The sequence below is a fragment of the Arachis duranensis genome, chromosome 5, assembly GCF_000817695.3.
Source record: "Arachis duranensis cultivar V14167 chromosome 5, aradu.V14167.gnm2.J7QH, whole genome shotgun sequence".
Classification (NCBI taxonomy): Eukaryota; Viridiplantae; Streptophyta; class Magnoliopsida; order Fabales; family Fabaceae; genus Arachis; species Arachis duranensis.
Genome location: NC_029776.3, coordinates 7,988,060 through 8,003,675, shown reverse-complemented (window position 1 = coordinate 8,003,675; position 15,616 = coordinate 7,988,060). Strand labels below are relative to the sequence as shown.

The window sequence follows — 15,616 nt, the reverse complement described above, 5'->3', positions numbered from 1 at the left end:
CTTCTGTAGAAGCTCTTTCTCAATGGGTTGATGTCACGGTCCTAGGGGAGGAACCCTTGGTCGATGCTGAGTTTATTACTCATCTTCGTACTCACCACAAGATTTGTACTTCTGAGGAGGACGAGCCAAAGTATGAGTTGGTAGTCCCGAGTCCAGAAGACCGGGTTTGTTTTGGGAGGGCCAATGAGGCGGCCCCCCATTTTTTCTTTATGTATGAATGTATGATCACCCGTTTGGGTGTTTTTCTTCCTTTTTCGGATTTTGAGATGTCTGTTTTGCACCACTGTCGAGTTGCCCCTACTCAACTTCACCCCAATTCTTGGGATTTTCTGAAAATTTATCAATTTATTAGTCACGCTTTGGACTTTCCGACCTCTTTGAGGATTTTCTTCTTTCTTTTTCACATTGACTAAGCCCTTTAGTGGGCTAAATAATCTATCTTTTTCACATGACCAAGCCCTTCAGTGGGCTAAATAACAAGTAGCAATGGGTGTCTTTTCAAGCCATACAAGGTCGGAGAGTTTTCACCTTTTTTGATGAATCTTTCCATGACTTCAAAAATTATTTTTTCAAAGTGCAAGCCGTAGAGGGTCACCACCCCTTTTCCTGGATGAGAATTCTTCTCCTCGCTTTCCCCTCTATTGGTTGGAGGCCTCCCCTTGTGAGAAGTACGGTCTGGACGACCTGGACGAGGTGGAGGCGGCCATTGTGGGGTTTTTCCGAGAAGTGTAGGGGAGGGCCCCATACTTGGACACTAGGAAATTCCTCCAGGGATCGCCGACCTTTGTTCGGTCGCAACTAGGTAGTATATGCATTTCTTATTTTTAACTTGTATCTGCCGACTTGGGTTTTGCCGACTTGTAATTTTTGCTAATTGTTTCTTTTGCAGACATGGCAAGGAAGAATGCTCAGGAATCTTACCAGAGAGTTCAGGAGGCTAAAGCAAAGTCGCGGGCCAGGGCTGGTGGTGCCAAGGCAATCATCTCTCCTCCTCCTCCTTCTCTTCCTCCTCAGAATGTGGGGACTCCCTCTCAGCCCATTGTGATTTCTTCTTCAGCCTTATCTCGGCCGCTCCCCTCCGCCCGACTTCTTTCTGAGCCAGAAAAGAAGAAGCGCAAGACTTTAGAGTCTGGGAGCCAGAGAAGAAGAAGCGCAAGACTTTAGAGTCTGGCTCTTCTTTTGATGGTGGGGTTAAGGCGGATGCTCTTGCATTCGTCCGAAAGAACATCTATCCTCATATAAGTATGGATGATGTTTCTGTTCGAAACCACCTCACCACTCTGGCCGAGGAGAGTTTTAGGGCGGCGGGTGTTTGTGGTAAGTTTTTGGATATTTTTTACAAGACTCCTCTCAGCTCTTTGGGGTTAACCTCGAAGGTTGAGGAGCTGGAGGGGAGGCTTCTTTCTTATCAGGAGCATGAGAGGGAGTTGAAGGAGGAGGTCGCCAAGCTGAGGGCGGAGAGAGATAGCCTTCGGGAAAAGGAGAGTAAGCTGCGGGCCCAATGCAACATGGAGGCGAGTTTGAGGAAAATAGCACAGGAGAGTTATCAGAGTTTATTTCAAGATCTTGTCTCTGTGAAGAAGGATTTGCTGAACTCTCGAAATGCGTATGCCGAGTTGGAGGACTCTATCGCTGATGGTGCCGAGGAGTCTTAGAGGATCTTCCTGGAGCAAGTCAGAGTTATTGCTCCCAACTTGGATCTTTCTCCTTTACATCCTGACAAAGTTGTTATTAATGGTGCTATTGTGGATCCTCCTGCCCCCGTAATCGTTTCCGAGTCAGAATTGAAGACTCGGGGGCAGAGGATTATTGAGTCTCCTCCTCGTTCTAAAGACGCTCCGAGTTCTTCTATTGTTCCTCCGGCTTCCTCTTCATCTCCCGTGGTTGCCTCTCTTCCCGGTCCTGATGGCGCTCTTCCTGACTCCGGTGGTGGTGATCCGTCTACTCCTCTGCAAAAATAACTTTTTTATGGCTATATGGGGGCTCGGCCTCTGAGTCCCCCCTTTTTTAAACTCTTTATATGTCGTTTGTCGGTTGAACAATTTCTTTTGGCCTTTTAAGGCCATAAACAAAATATTTTATAAGTACCCTTTTTTAATAAGGGTTAACTTAGCAGCAAAATAAATGCCCTTTTTTGGATAAGGGTTTAAGTTACCTTATGCGTGTATGCTTTTCTGATTTTGATTTTTCGAAGTCCCCTTGATCTTTTCTGAAAACCTTTCCCTTTGGCTCGTCTGTTTTTCTGAGCCTTTTGTTTAAGGACTTTAGGACAGCCTTTAAACTTTTCCCTAGGTTTTTCGATCTCTTTTTTATTATTCCTTATACTCAACTTTGCTTTAGTGAGTTCTTATGACTTAGGTTATTTTTGCGATGCGTTTTTCTTCTACTCGGTTCTTCACTCCGACTCACAGGTCGAAGTATTTCCGAGCTTTTCCACTCGAATTTTCATTTCGACTTATGAGTCGGGTTGTTCCCGAATTTTTTACGATCAACTCATATGACCTCTTTACACCGACTTGTACCTCGTCGTTTTATCCTGACGACCATCTAGATCGGTTCATGGGATTTTCACGTTTTGTCGAGCTTAAGTCGGCGTGTTTCGTGGAAAGACTTAGAAAATAGAAAGGAGCTTATAAGAGATATTGTAGATGAAAAAGATCTTTATTAATTGGGGAGGTACCTTCTTGCTACTAAGGGTTTTAATAGCCTATTTTCCCTTAGCCTCTACTATGATGCCTCGTTAAAATCCTTCTCTAGAAAAAACCCTTTAATTTTGGGAAAAAATCATGAAGTTGGGAAAAAAGTACATCAGGGAGTAGAGTTTGCTTTTAACTGTAGTACCTTTTCATATTACAAGCATGCCACGACCTTGGGAACTCAATGCCGTTCAGGTCGGTTACTTTATAATAACCTTTTTCCTAAAACTTCATTGACTTTGTATGGTCCCTTCCAATTTGCGGCGAGCTTTCCTTCTCCTGATTTGTTGACTCCAATGTCATTTCACCCGACTTGTTTACTCCGATGTCATTTTATATCAGGACTAAGTCATTTGTCACGAAGCTTCTTCGAATGACTTTTTGATTGTATCTACTTGTCATCCTTTGCTTTAACGTCACTTGTCTTATTTGTGCTTGTTCTCGGACTTCTGGAAGCCGTTCGAGTTCTTCTTTTTGGGCTTGAACGTTTCTGACTTCATCATAAAATCTCACCATTGGACTTTGCTCATTGATCTCTACTGGGATCATGGCTTCTATTCCATATGCAAGTCGGAAGGGTGTTTCTCCAGTCGTAGAGTGAGGTGTTGTCCTGTAAGCCCATAGCACTTGAGGGAGCTCTTCGGCCCAAGCTCCTTTTGCTTCTTGCAATCTCTTCTTTAGCCCTGCCAGTATGACTTTGTTGGCTGCCTCGGCTTGCCCATTGGCTTGTGGGTGCTCCACCGAGGTGAACTGATATTTGATTTTCATACTGGCTACTAAGCTTCTGAAGGTAGCATCGGTGAATTGGGGTCCATTATCTGTAGTGATGGAATAAGGTATCCCATATCTTGTGATGATATTTTTGTGAGGAACCTTCGACTTCTTTGAGCGGTGATGGTGGCCAATGTTTCTGCTTCTATCCACTTTGTGAAGTAATCTATTCCCACGATCAAGTACTTGACTTGTCCTGGTGCTTAGGGAAAAGGACCTAACAAATCCATTCCCCATTTTGCAAAAGGCCATGGAGAAGTGATACTGATGAGCTCTTCTGGTGGAGCCACGTGGAAATTTGCATGCATCTGACATGGTTGACACTTTTTCACAAATTCTGTGGCATCTTTCTGCAAGGTCGGCCAGTAGAATCCAGCTCGGATTACTTTCCTGGCTAGTGACCTTGCTCCGAGATGGTTTTTCGCAGATCCCACTATGTACTTCCTCCAATACCTCGGCGGTTCTTGAGGTCGGTACACACTTTAACAATGGTGTCGATATCCCCCTTCTGTAGAGGATATTTCTCACCAAGGTGTAGTGTTGTGCTTCCCTTATGCAGATTGCAGAGGCCAATGGCCGAGACTGAGAGTGGTACAGTTGGGCCTATTTGGATGTGACACGTGACAGTAATAATTGTTGTTTGACCAAAGTTGAGGATCATGACTTCATGAGGGTTGATCGATATGATTAAATGGTGTTCATTGCCGACTAATATGATAACTACAAAGTCTGATATCACATCATTGATATAGCAACAGAATGTGATGGTGTTGTTACGGTGGGTAACCGGAGATTAATAGAATGGATGGCGTTGGCTGGCCCAAACGTGTGAAGGAGGAGGTTTCCGAGTGGATCCGTAACTTCGGGAGGCTCCGTCCGACTTGTTTGTGCGAGGAGAAGGGGGTGGTACCTGCAAAGACACTCCGATGCCTAAGTTAGCAAGAGTGTGAGCAGGTCTAGAGAGTATTGGGTTTAGAGATACCTGAGGGGTGTCAGTGTATTTATAGTGGTGAGCCAATAACCACCATTGGAGTAGTGCCATATTTTTAGGGTGTTAACCGTCCCATTATCTTAGGGAGATTAAGATATGGCTTGATGAAGTGGTTAGAGAGATTTTAGGGGCAGTTACTCATTTGAATGAGTGTTTATCTGCCAGCTAATCTCGTGCCCGACTTCTTTAGGACAAATCGTAGTCAACACCGACTTCTTAGTACGAAGGTCGGTGCTCAGCAAGGCTCAATCCTCTGGACTAAGCCTTTCTTTTGGACCTGGGCCTTTATTATTGGGCCAGGGTATGAACAATAATGTATCGTAATAATACAAATTCTGGGAATAGTTTTTTAAATAAATAAATTAAATATTTTATTTATTAAAATATATTATTTAAAAGAAATTTATTAATTTATGTAATATTAGTTATTTTCTTTAAGTTATTTTCTTTTCGTGTCAAAAATATAAAAATTAATAGAATGTTTTTTTAAAAAAAATATGAGTTTAAAGACTTGATGGATTTTTAATTGTGGGTATTTTTAATTTGTATTGATTTTGGCCACCATGTAACCAGTAAAAAAAAGTGAATAATTTCACACTATTGGATGAAATTTCACAATATTAAAAATATCATTAATAACTATTTGATGACTACAAATTACAAAAGTTACCGACTCTGTAATACTCCTTGTTACGTTGGGTAACCGGAGGTTAATGGGTTGGACTCGTTAGGTTGGCCCAATCGTATAAGGGAGGAAGCCTTTGAGCGGGTTAGCGCCTTTAGAGACTCCTTCCGACTTGTGAGTGTGGGAGAATGGGGGTGGTACCTGCAAAAGACACTCCGATGCCTAAGTTAACAAGGGTGTGAGCAGGTCTAGAGAGTATTGGGACCTGAGGGATGTCAGTGTATTTATAGTGGTGAACCAATAACCACCGTTGGAGTAGTTCCACCTTTTAGGGTGGATAACCGTCCCTTTATCTTAGGGAGGTTACGATATGGCTCCTGGAAGTGGGTTGAAAGATTTTAGAGGCAGTTATTATCTGACAGGTAACCTTTGATCCCGACTTCCTTAGAGCAAGCCGTAGGGAGCACCGACCTCTTGAGAGAAGGTCGGCATATTGAGGAGTCCAATTAGTGGGTTGGATCTCGACATGGACTTAACCTTAGCGTTGGGTCAGGATATGAACACTCCTCTTATTTTAATTTCAGCTTTTACTCAAATATAACTAATAATTTATCCGATTTTTTATTTTATAATGGGGCCATAAATGCATCAATTCCAATGATATTAAAAATGTTACAAATTGAGTGATGTATGATTGTATATCTCATTAACGTACTTATATTAGAACATTTTTTTTAATTTAATTTTTTTCATTTTAAAAACAAAATTGTCTTCAATTCTTTAATTTTTTTTAACGTCAGTATATCATGCTTATTTTTGTTGTAAACACCTTAGAATTCTCCATAAATAAACCCCTGTTCCATACACTTCTGCCAAATAGTGTACCTAATTCCATACTCATGGTTTTAAGTTGAAAGTAGTTAAACATCTCACTTTATACACCATATAGCAAAAAATAACAATCCTAATTTATATCCCTTCAATATCATCCATGTATATTACCTTTTTTTTCATAAAATTAAAAATTATTATACCATGTTACCTTTCTTTGATCAAATTAGTATATTTATTATATATAAATATATATAGTGTAATTTATTTTTAATATATATTTTAACAAATTATTATATATAGTTATAGACTCGAGAAAATAGAAGAGCTACTAAAGAGGTCATTCGTCATTAAAAACGACATTTAGTAAGGACTAGGTTAGCTGCTAATTTATTAAGCAGATATCAGTCCCTTCATGCCCTCATTTACTATCATTCTCTTCACCTCTGCCAATCAACTCTTCAGACCTTAACACTTGCGCCTCCCAATCAGTTTTGCCAGCATACATACACAATGATATGACCAATGACCATCTTAACATAGATTAAGAGGCTGAATGCTATGAAAACAAGCTGCTTCAATAAATTATGCTAATTTGTCTAAAATAAACTACCTTTTTTATTTGGTACTTGGTTCAACTATTTTAAAATTCTGTTCTGAATTTATCACCATGAATCAACTCACTACTATGATGAATTTTGCTCTGGAAGGAAGGGTACCATTGGTAGCCACACTATCAGCAGCTTGGTAACTAGTCTTACCTATCAGCCTGTTTAAAAGTTTCCTTCCCATTTAATCTTTACAAATTTCAACAATATATAACAAGATATATCTAAGGACAGAACATTTTGCAACAAACAGGTAGTGTAATCTGAATCTGAACCTAGAAAAAAAGTACACATGCAAAATAGTTTGAAGGAATAAGGGAAAAAAAGGAATGTCTATAGCTGTGATGGGACACAGAACACTGAGAACAATTAGAATTCACACAGACGATCCAATTATCTGGTTTCACTCTTCATAAAATGTCAAGAATCTGCAAAAGATGTTTATATATGAATACGAAAAGAGTGTTGAATTTAACAACAGAAAAAAACAAATTCTTAAAGTAGGAAGAAGTTAAAGAGAGGAAATAAAGTGACCTGCATTGGCATCTCTTGCATGACAATATTGCTGCTTTCTTCAATAGCTTTGAGAGTAACGACTTCCCCACCAACAACCATATTGATCACAACACCATCTACAGAAACAACTCATAAAATCTTAGCAACAATAATCCAATCCACTTTGAGCACACAAAAAAGGCAAGAAAGAAAGAAAGAACCAGGTGATAAACAAGTGGCTAAACGCCTGCCATAAGTTTCCTTCTTCGGGGGTAGGTCGTAGTTGATGAGAAGATGAGCGTTCAGGGGACACTCCCCGGAAGAAAGCAGAGGAAGGCAGGCGTCCGTGACGATGATCATATGGGAGGTGCGCTCCTTGTCGTCGTCATGGTCAGTGGGGTGGTTCAAGTGGCGAAACTTGTCGAGAGTAGAAGCGCGTTGGTGTTCAGAAAGGTCGCTGTAGAGAGGGGAAGAGGAGATGAAGGGGAGGCCGGACACGGCGGAGCAGAGACAGTCAAGGTCGTCGCGGGTGCTGCAGCACACAACCATGGGAAGGGAGGGTCGTCGCCCCACAAGGCCCAGCAGATCCACCACCGTTTGCTGGGAGTAGGAGCAGAGTGAAAGAATCAATAAACCAAACCCTAATTAATGAGATTGATTTAAGATACGATACCATACCATCTTGAACTGAAGCCTGTCAACCGCAAGATAGAAATGGCGGCACTGTCCAGACTGAGACCCCGTCCCTGCACAAGGAGATCCTCCCTCAACGTTCTCCATGGCCATTTACCATCACTTGCAATGATTCATTACCATCATATATTTATTACCATCCATTATCTATTTAAATTTTCCTCTAATTACATTTATATTATGGATTATTCATAATTCATTCAGACGCTATTAAAATGTTACTGAGTAATTTAGTTAGATATGTTAAATTATTGGACAATTTTTCAACTACTGAGTAATTAAAATTTCTAACAATGTGAACTGAAGTGTCTTGTATTAATAGGGAATTAACTTTTTTTTAAACGATAATACACAAAGAGGAGGTATAGGGAGTCAATGGAGTATCTAAACAAATAACCCATTATACACATTATACAAATATTTCATTAACTCCTTTGCAAAAAAATTCATACAAATCAATATTATGAGAGAAAAAATCTAGTCTCTGATTTATGCTCAAATTTAATTGATGAACAAATCAGACCCTAAATATTATGTGCGAAATTTTTTTTGGTCAAATGTGTAGCAAAACAGAGAATATGTTTTATAATTAAAAGAATAAAATAATTCTAAAAACACAAATTAATGGATCAGAATTGAGGATTTAAAAAATATGAAAACTCAGGTGAAGTCGACTTCACGTGAAGTTGATATCTAAGAGTCGTTAGATGAAAATTTAAATCATCTACCAGCTCTCAGACATAATTTCACGTGAAGTCGACTGCACCTGAATTTCCACCTTTAAAAAAATTTAACCTCCAATCTGTTGACTAAATCGGACCGTCTGATCTGTTAACTGGCGGTGAATAACACTCAAAACCCAATAATGGTGGATAACACATCATTTTTTTCAATATCAGAAATTCAGAATTAAAAAATGACAATGTGAATGTGATATCCTTAAAAAGCTCTCCGTTTCTTTTCTCATTTTCATACAAATTAAGAAATATCATTTAGATTTAAGAATAATTCAAATAAATAAACTACAACAAAAAGAAATAGCGGACATAAAGCTATGTTATTTGTCGGTAATAAACAAAGATTCGAGTCATTCATACGATTTTCACAATATGACACACAAACTAATACTCCTATATGATTAGTGATGGTAGTTGGTTCTGTTCATCATCCTTATGAACTCCTCCGCATTAACCTCTCCATCATCTGCACATTTTAGAACCAAAAAAATAAAATAAAATATCAATTACAAGTATATTACTGCATTCGCGTTCGATGAACTTTTAATATGTTCAAATATTCTCGTTAGTAACTTTTTACAAGGAAACCAATCAAGCCATCAACCAAGTGTTCATGATTAAAACCATGACATATCTAACAAATAACAGTTAGCATTAATCATTAAATTCAATCTAAAAAGGAATTAGAAAACAGTTTGAAATTTCCTTAAAAGATAACAATCCAAGATTAGGGCCAATAATTCATAAAATCAAAATTGAAAGTTGGTCAAGGGCATAGCCAATCTTAACCTCTGCAAAATTATAACTATGATGTGCCATGCATGTGTTATTAACTATGATGGCAGGCCCAGTGTCGCACATTATTATCACAGAAAACCTTAATTGGAAGCTCTAAGTCATTGCAAAATTTGTCACATAAAAACTTTTCGACATAGAGGAGTATAGGCAAAAATTTTCATGTTAGAACTTAGAAGATAGATTTGGACAGAATATGATTAACTTACCATCTATGTCTGCCGCCTCAACCATGTCCTGGATCTCTCTGTCAGTGAATCTTTCACCTAGCTCTTTCGCAATGCGCTTAATGTCTGATACAGATATCTTTCCCTGCACTTGCCCCAAAGCCCAGGCAATAAGAATCAAGAAGATGATGCAGAAACGATGTACAAAAGCCAAAACACTTACATTTTTATCTTGATCAATAATCTGAAAAGCTTTCATGAGCTCTTCCTTAGTGTCCCTTTCTCCTATTTTGGCCGTCATCATGTACTCAAACTCTTCATAGTCAATTGCACCACTACCATCCTTGTCCACATCTGCTATCATTTGATTTATTTGCTGGAATAACAATGTACTATCTGTAAGCGAGACAAACAGACTTCTAACAAAAAGAATGACAAGATGATATCTCATACAGCACCATAAACAAACCAGTGCTATTCTGCTATAGTAAATTTCAAATCCATTTCAGGTAATTGACTCCCTAGCTTGGAATAAGGAGTAATAATCACATATAAATGTTCAATATGACTAAATAAAAGGAGAATAGGAGAAGATAACTTCATCTCCCTTCTTCATCACACAAAGAACAATAATTCTTTAACAAGACAAAAACAACACAATGGAACCAGTTTCTCTTAGGAAACTCCATTCAACCATAAGTAAGGTAGAGAGAATTGAACATATAGGTAATAATACCTCTTCTGTCATCTCGAACCCTAGGGCCCTGAAAAAGATGATATTTTGTTATGAAGACTACATAGCCAAGAAGTAATACTAAAAATATCAATCTTGTGAAAGATAAAACAATAAAACATACCTCATGGCAACATTCAGCTCCTTGGCATCAATAGTACCTATAAATCATCAAAACATAAATATTAGCATTTTAAAATATACATTAAAGTATAGTCGTTACTATTATGATGATAGATAGAATGCAGAAAACCTGAGCCATCAGTGTCAAATAATTCAAAAGCTTCCTTAATCTCCTGCTTTTTCTGCTGGGTCAAATGATGGCGTCCTCTCGATTTGCTGTGCTTCCTGGATTCCCCTCTATATTCCCCTCTATATATAGCTGACTGGAAAAACAAAAGGTGCATACCAAAAGAAGAGTTATTGTCTAGGAGGCAGCATGCTATTCCTTTACCAATAAACAATGATCAATGATCGAAAGCATAGGTAAATTCTGTGTTGAACAACCTATGTTGTAATCGAGGTGTCTCTCGCTCAAAGGATTAAAGTAAACAAAACGGGAAAGAGGAGCACTTAGGGCGGGGCGGTGAGAAATTTCGATTTGATAGAGAAAATTCATAGAGAAGAACAATGGGTTAGTGTATGTACTACATTAACAGCAAGTTATCAAATTGAACAGAAAAGCTAGTGATCAAGTGAAATCGAAATTGAAAATTGATCAAAGATAGGGGTAGGGATTCATTCTGAAACGAAACAGTAAGAGTGTGAAAAGAGAGAGGCAGGGGAGAGAACGCACCATATTTGTGAGATAATGCAGCAACAGCAGCAACAACGTCAGACACAAGAAGATCACGCGCACAATTGAAAGTTGAAACAAGGTCTTAGGATCTTCTTCCTTGGAATTCAGACCAGAGACGAGGATCAATGATGCGCGTTTAAGGGTTTCTTTGGGTGAGGATAGAAAAGATCTTGTTTTGAGTTACCTCTTTATAAAAAATCTTACAAAAAAAATAAAAGTAATTTTATATTTGAATATTTTGTATAAAAAGATATTTTATTTATTAATTATATTTAAATATAATAATATAAAAAAATTATTTATTTATTATATAAAAAATATTTTTTAAAAAAATTTAAAAAAATATATTTAATATTTTANAAATAAATTTTTTTTTAAATTAAAATAATAATACTGAAACAAACAAACACAGTTGGGACCCACACTATTTTAGTTTGGGTCATCCCAGCAATTCTTATTCAATTAAAGCCCAATAACTTCCTAACACAGGCCCGGAATACCAAAAAAGAATGTTATTTTATTTTGTTGCGAATGCGCTAATAAACCAGTTAAGCACTAAAATTGTAGATTTGGTCAGAGTTGTAAGTGAAAAGTCAAATCAAGTGTTGGAGGTGTGAATGTGTTTAAGCAATCATGATGGTGGTTCCATGATAACAGGCTTTATTATAGATTAGCTTCAATTCTTTTTGACTTTTGATGATTTTGAACAACATCATCATGCCTCTGCCTCCTGTCCGTGACTTTCAAGCAACTCTTGCTTAATGTACAGCATGGTAATTAATTAGTAACTAATTAGGTGGAAGAGAGAGAGAGAGAGAGAGAGAAAAAGAAGAAAGAATTATGAATGAACAACATAGGCAGCAAAGCACTGTTGTAATTGAAACTAATTATACAAATGTAGTATTTAATGTTACAAAAATGATTCGATTGATCAAAGTATTGAGCAGCAACAATGCTTAATTAAGATGAGAATTTATGTACTCATGCTCAAGTGTGGGCGTGGTTCTTGTTCCAGAAGCAGTAGGAGCTCTGACATGACCAACCATTGAAACCTGAAGAGCTTCTTCTTCATAGGCCCTTCTTTCCATCTCCACCATTCTTGATCTCTTCTTCACCCTCACAAGCATCGCCACGAGGAGCAACCCAAGAAGGAAAGCACCTAATGCAGCACCAATTGTGCTTCCAACCGCCACTTTCCACTGAGCTATGGGCTTCTTATTATACTCATCCACTTCAGAATCCACAACCACCATCCCAAAATGCCCATTCCTCTTGGCAACGCAAACAAACGGTGAATTTTCGCTGGCTTTGGCCACCGTCATTCTCCCGTCTCCTTCAAAACTAGCACACAAGGGCGTCCCCTCATTCAGTTTTGTAGCATTGGTGAAATCAATAGTGAGAGGTTTATCACCAGACACAATTCCAAGTTGAAAAGGGTTGATGCTTGAGTTTGAAGAATTGGAATCTTGATCAGCATTGTAAGCTAAGAGTCCCAGAATTGGAGAAACAAGCTGGTAGCCAGATAGATCATAGTTAGAATAATATATTGAAGACCAATTAGACCCCATATTTTGTCTTATCAACATGACCCTCTCAATACATGGATGAACGGTTACACCAACATTGAGATGAAACTCCTTTAGTTCAGCACCGTACCTTGTTAAGCTTCCACATCTGAACCTTACTGTGTCAACACTGATCCCTGCTAGCTTTGAAGGTAACTTCACTGACTCTGCTGTCCCTGTCTTGAAGTTCTTGTCCACTGACTTGAACGTGTAGTCTCTTATCATCAGGTCAAGAACATGAACCGATCTTATTATGTCACCACCACACCACGCCAAGGCCGCAAACCAGGACAATAATATCATCAGAGTCAGGGGAATACCAGATTTCTTCATCTGTCAAATTTCGGTTTCACATCAAGGAAGAGAGATTGTGTGTTGTGTTAATAGTTGAGAAAACCGGATCAAAAGTTTGCCTCTTGTAGTAATGCATGTGAGTGTGACACAATTAGCGCTGACTGAGAATGTGGCAGTGCTGCTAAAAAATTAAAAGAGAGAAAACGGTAGAAGGAATGATTCTGTAAGGTGGAGTGATGATGGCACGTTCATGGTGAAAAAGGAGGAAATAAAAATAAAATAAAATAGTAATTATTATTATTATTACATGGTGAAGGAAGGAAGGATTAAAAAGGGTGGTAGGATGAAGCGTGCCTGAAAATGGAACAAAAGAGTATTGTTGTTGTGGGAATGGGGTCCAATGACACTAATTGTGTTTTGTGTAACATGTCATGTTCCCCACTTGGAGCACTTGATGGGTATCATGTTACGATTAACATTTAACAATTTAACAACATGCACAGCGACTTTTCAACTTTCTTTGTTAACCCCACAGCAAGAAAGTTAATTTTGGATAGGGTGAAGTTGGTGGTGATGATGGACAGACTGAACCAGAGAATGTTGCAACTTCATTGCATGGATACTTTTCTTCTTCTGTGTAGCTCAATTAGGAGTACAACTGTACAAGTGCTATGTGTGTATCTAGAAAGTACTAGAATCATTATCATACTTATTTTCAGCTACTGTTCCAATTAAGAGATGGATAGTATTGTTCCGAACCAATGTTTTCACTTTTTATTAGAAGAAGTGCACCACACTTATCAGTTATCACTGTATGCAATCATTGCCGGCGAGAACATGAGCTCATTTTATTTTTTTTTGTTGCGACCCTCCCAAGCAAGCAAGCTCCATTTCCATCCTCCAGTAAGTATCGAACCCGGAAAAAATGGTTAATGGACACAGACCCTCATCCATCTGTACCAACTTGAGTTGGTAGCTCATTTTATTATTGTTCGGGCTTTTTATGTTTTTGGGTAACAGGCAACCCAATTTCCTGACCCATACAAAAAAGGTAAGCAAACTTATCTAATATATGTCCCCAAAAAAACTTTTTAACATCTAATCTATAGTTAGTGGACTGAATTGCCAAAAGAAAAGTAGAGGTAACAAGCCTATACTTAGACTAGGCTATTTTTTAAGTATAGCTAATTTTTTAAGTATAGTTAGTAGACTAAATTGCCGAAGCTATTTTTCTTTTACTTTTAAACTATGAAAAGTCATAATACGAGTGTTTGGTACCATTTAAAAAAAGTTTTTAATTTTTTGAAAAGTTAATTTACAACTTTTTGAAAAGTAGAAATATATGACTTCTTCTTTTCGATAAGTTATTCTATCATTTTCTTAAAAAAATTGACTTAAAAAAAATCTATTTTTATTTTTGCCTTTCTAAAAATGTTTCCTGTTTTTGTTGGAAATACTTTCCTTCCACCACTATTTTTACGCAAAGTTCCATCTATTAGAAGCATTGACTTTCTACCATCATTTTCACTCAATGTTCCATCCGCTGAAAGTATTGGCCATCCACCACCATTTTCACGTAATGATTCATCTGTTGGAAGGTACCTTCCAACACCATTTTAAAATAATGTTCCATCTGAATCACCTACTTTGTATATTTCTTCCGGCTATTTTTTTATCATTTTACCACTCTCTATTTTTATTATTAAATTTGTATTTAAATTGTGTGTAATATGAAATCTCAGTTTTAATTTTATTTATTAGCACTGGATTCGATGGTTTCAAAACGTTTGGACTTTGGACTATTAAATGGTCGCATAACAAAACATATTTTTTAAGTTTTTTTAACAACTGCTAAATAGTATTTTAATTACAAATTAACCCTATATATTTTATTTAATTATAAAAATTATTTTTTATTTTATAAATTATTATTTTATCATTCATCTATTATGTTTATTAACAATCAAAATAAAAAACAATAATGAATTAGATCTTCCGTTTATCGTAATAAACTTTTTGGTCATTCTAAAGTTTATATTTGATCCGTGATGTCCAGGATCGTGTCAAAACAATCGATTGAATTTCACGTTTTCCATAACTCAATCGATTGGACTACAGATTGTCACAAAATAATCGATTGAAAATTGTAAGGCAGCATGGTTTTTGCAAAAATCAATCTATTGGTCATATTACCCAATCGATTGAACGATGACTAAAATGTTGGTTTTTTAAAATTCAATCGATTTCTTATACTACTAATCGATTGAATGCTCCTCAAGTTGTTTTGAAGCATTCAATCGATTGGGTAGTATAAGCAATCGGTTGAATTTTAAAAAACCCACATTTTAGTCATCGTTCAATCGATTGGTAATATGATCAATCGATTGACTTTTGCGAAAACCATGCTGCCTTGCAATTTTCAATCGATTGTTTTGTGATAATCTGTCGATTGAGTTATGAAAACCCTGAAATTCAATCGATTGTTTTGATAATTCAATCGATTGATTCTCAAAGAAACACGATTTCACAACTCTGGACGAACGTCACGGATCAAATATAAACTTTTAATCGATTGGAATGACATCACGAATCAAATATAACCTTTTAATCGATTGGAATGGCCAAAAAGTTTATTACGATCAATGAAAGATCTAATTCGATATTGTTTTTTATTTTGATTGTTAATAAATATAATAGATGAATGATAAAATAATAATTTATAAAATAAAAATTAGTTTTTATAATTAAATAAAATATATGGGTTAATTTGTAATTAAAATTAGAAAAAGACTATTTAACAGTTATTAAAAAAACTT

General features: G+C 37.1%; 3 protein-coding genes across 3 annotated transcripts; all 3 read right to left on the bottom strand.

Moving 5' to 3' along the window:
- Positions 1–6,499: 6,499 nt before the first annotated feature.
- On the bottom strand, positions 6,500–7,882 carry LOC107487787 (uncharacterized). Its single transcript, XM_016108483.2, has 4 exons — positions 7,696–7,882; positions 7,239–7,617; positions 7,057–7,154; positions 6,500–6,950 (listed from the first exon to the last, which is right to left on the bottom strand). The coding sequence occupies exons 1-4, from the start codon at positions 7,801–7,803 to the stop codon at positions 6,933–6,935; spliced, it is 603 nt and encodes a 200-aa protein (XP_015963969.1). The 5' UTR covers positions 7,804–7,882; the 3' UTR covers positions 6,500–6,932.
- Positions 7,883–8,646: 764 nt separating this feature from the next.
- Positions 8,647–11,101, bottom strand: LOC107487788 (caltractin). The gene is made up of 7 exons (XM_016108484.3): positions 10,939–11,101; positions 10,396–10,528; positions 10,267–10,303; positions 10,146–10,173; positions 9,633–9,785; positions 9,452–9,554; positions 8,647–8,913 (listed from the first exon to the last, which is right to left on the bottom strand). Exons 1-7 carry the CDS (start codon positions 10,939–10,941, stop codon positions 8,849–8,851), a joined length of 522 nt encoding a protein of 173 aa, XP_015963970.1. The 5' UTR covers positions 10,942–11,101; the 3' UTR covers positions 8,647–8,848.
- Positions 11,102–11,803: 702 nt separating this feature from the next.
- LOC107487758 (uncharacterized) lies at positions 11,804–13,156 on the bottom strand. Its single transcript, XM_016108453.3, has one exon. It carries the CDS (start codon positions 12,837–12,839, stop codon positions 11,898–11,900), a length of 942 nt encoding a protein of 313 aa, XP_015963939.1. The 5' UTR covers positions 12,840–13,156; the 3' UTR covers positions 11,804–11,897.
- Between the last annotated feature and the right edge of the window lie 2,460 nt (positions 13,157–15,616).

Coding starts and splice junctions, on each gene's coding strand:
- LOC107487787 (XM_016108483.2), bottom strand. CDS start 7,803: ATGGCCATGGAGAACGTTGAGGGAGGATCTCCTTGTGCAGGGACGGGG. Junction 7,618..7,695: donor ACAGGCTTCAGTTCAAGATG/GTATGGTATCGT, acceptor TCCTACTCCCAG/CAAACGGTGGTGGATCTGCT. Junction 7,155..7,238: donor AGCCACTTGTTTATCACCTG/GTTCTTTCTTTC, acceptor TTGTTTCTGTAG/ATGGTGTTGTGATCAATATG.
- LOC107487788 (XM_016108484.3), bottom strand. Junction 10,304..10,395: donor ATTTGACACTGATGGCTCAG/GTTTTCTGCATT, acceptor GATGATTTATAG/GTACTATTGATGCCAAGGAG. Junction 8,914..9,451: donor TGAGGCGGCAGACATAGATG/GTAAGTTAATCA, acceptor TAAAATGTGCAG/ATGATGGAGAGGTTAATGCG.
- LOC107487758 (XM_016108453.3), bottom strand. CDS start 12,839: ATGAAGAAATCTGGTATTCCCCTGACTCTGATGATATTATTGTCCTGG.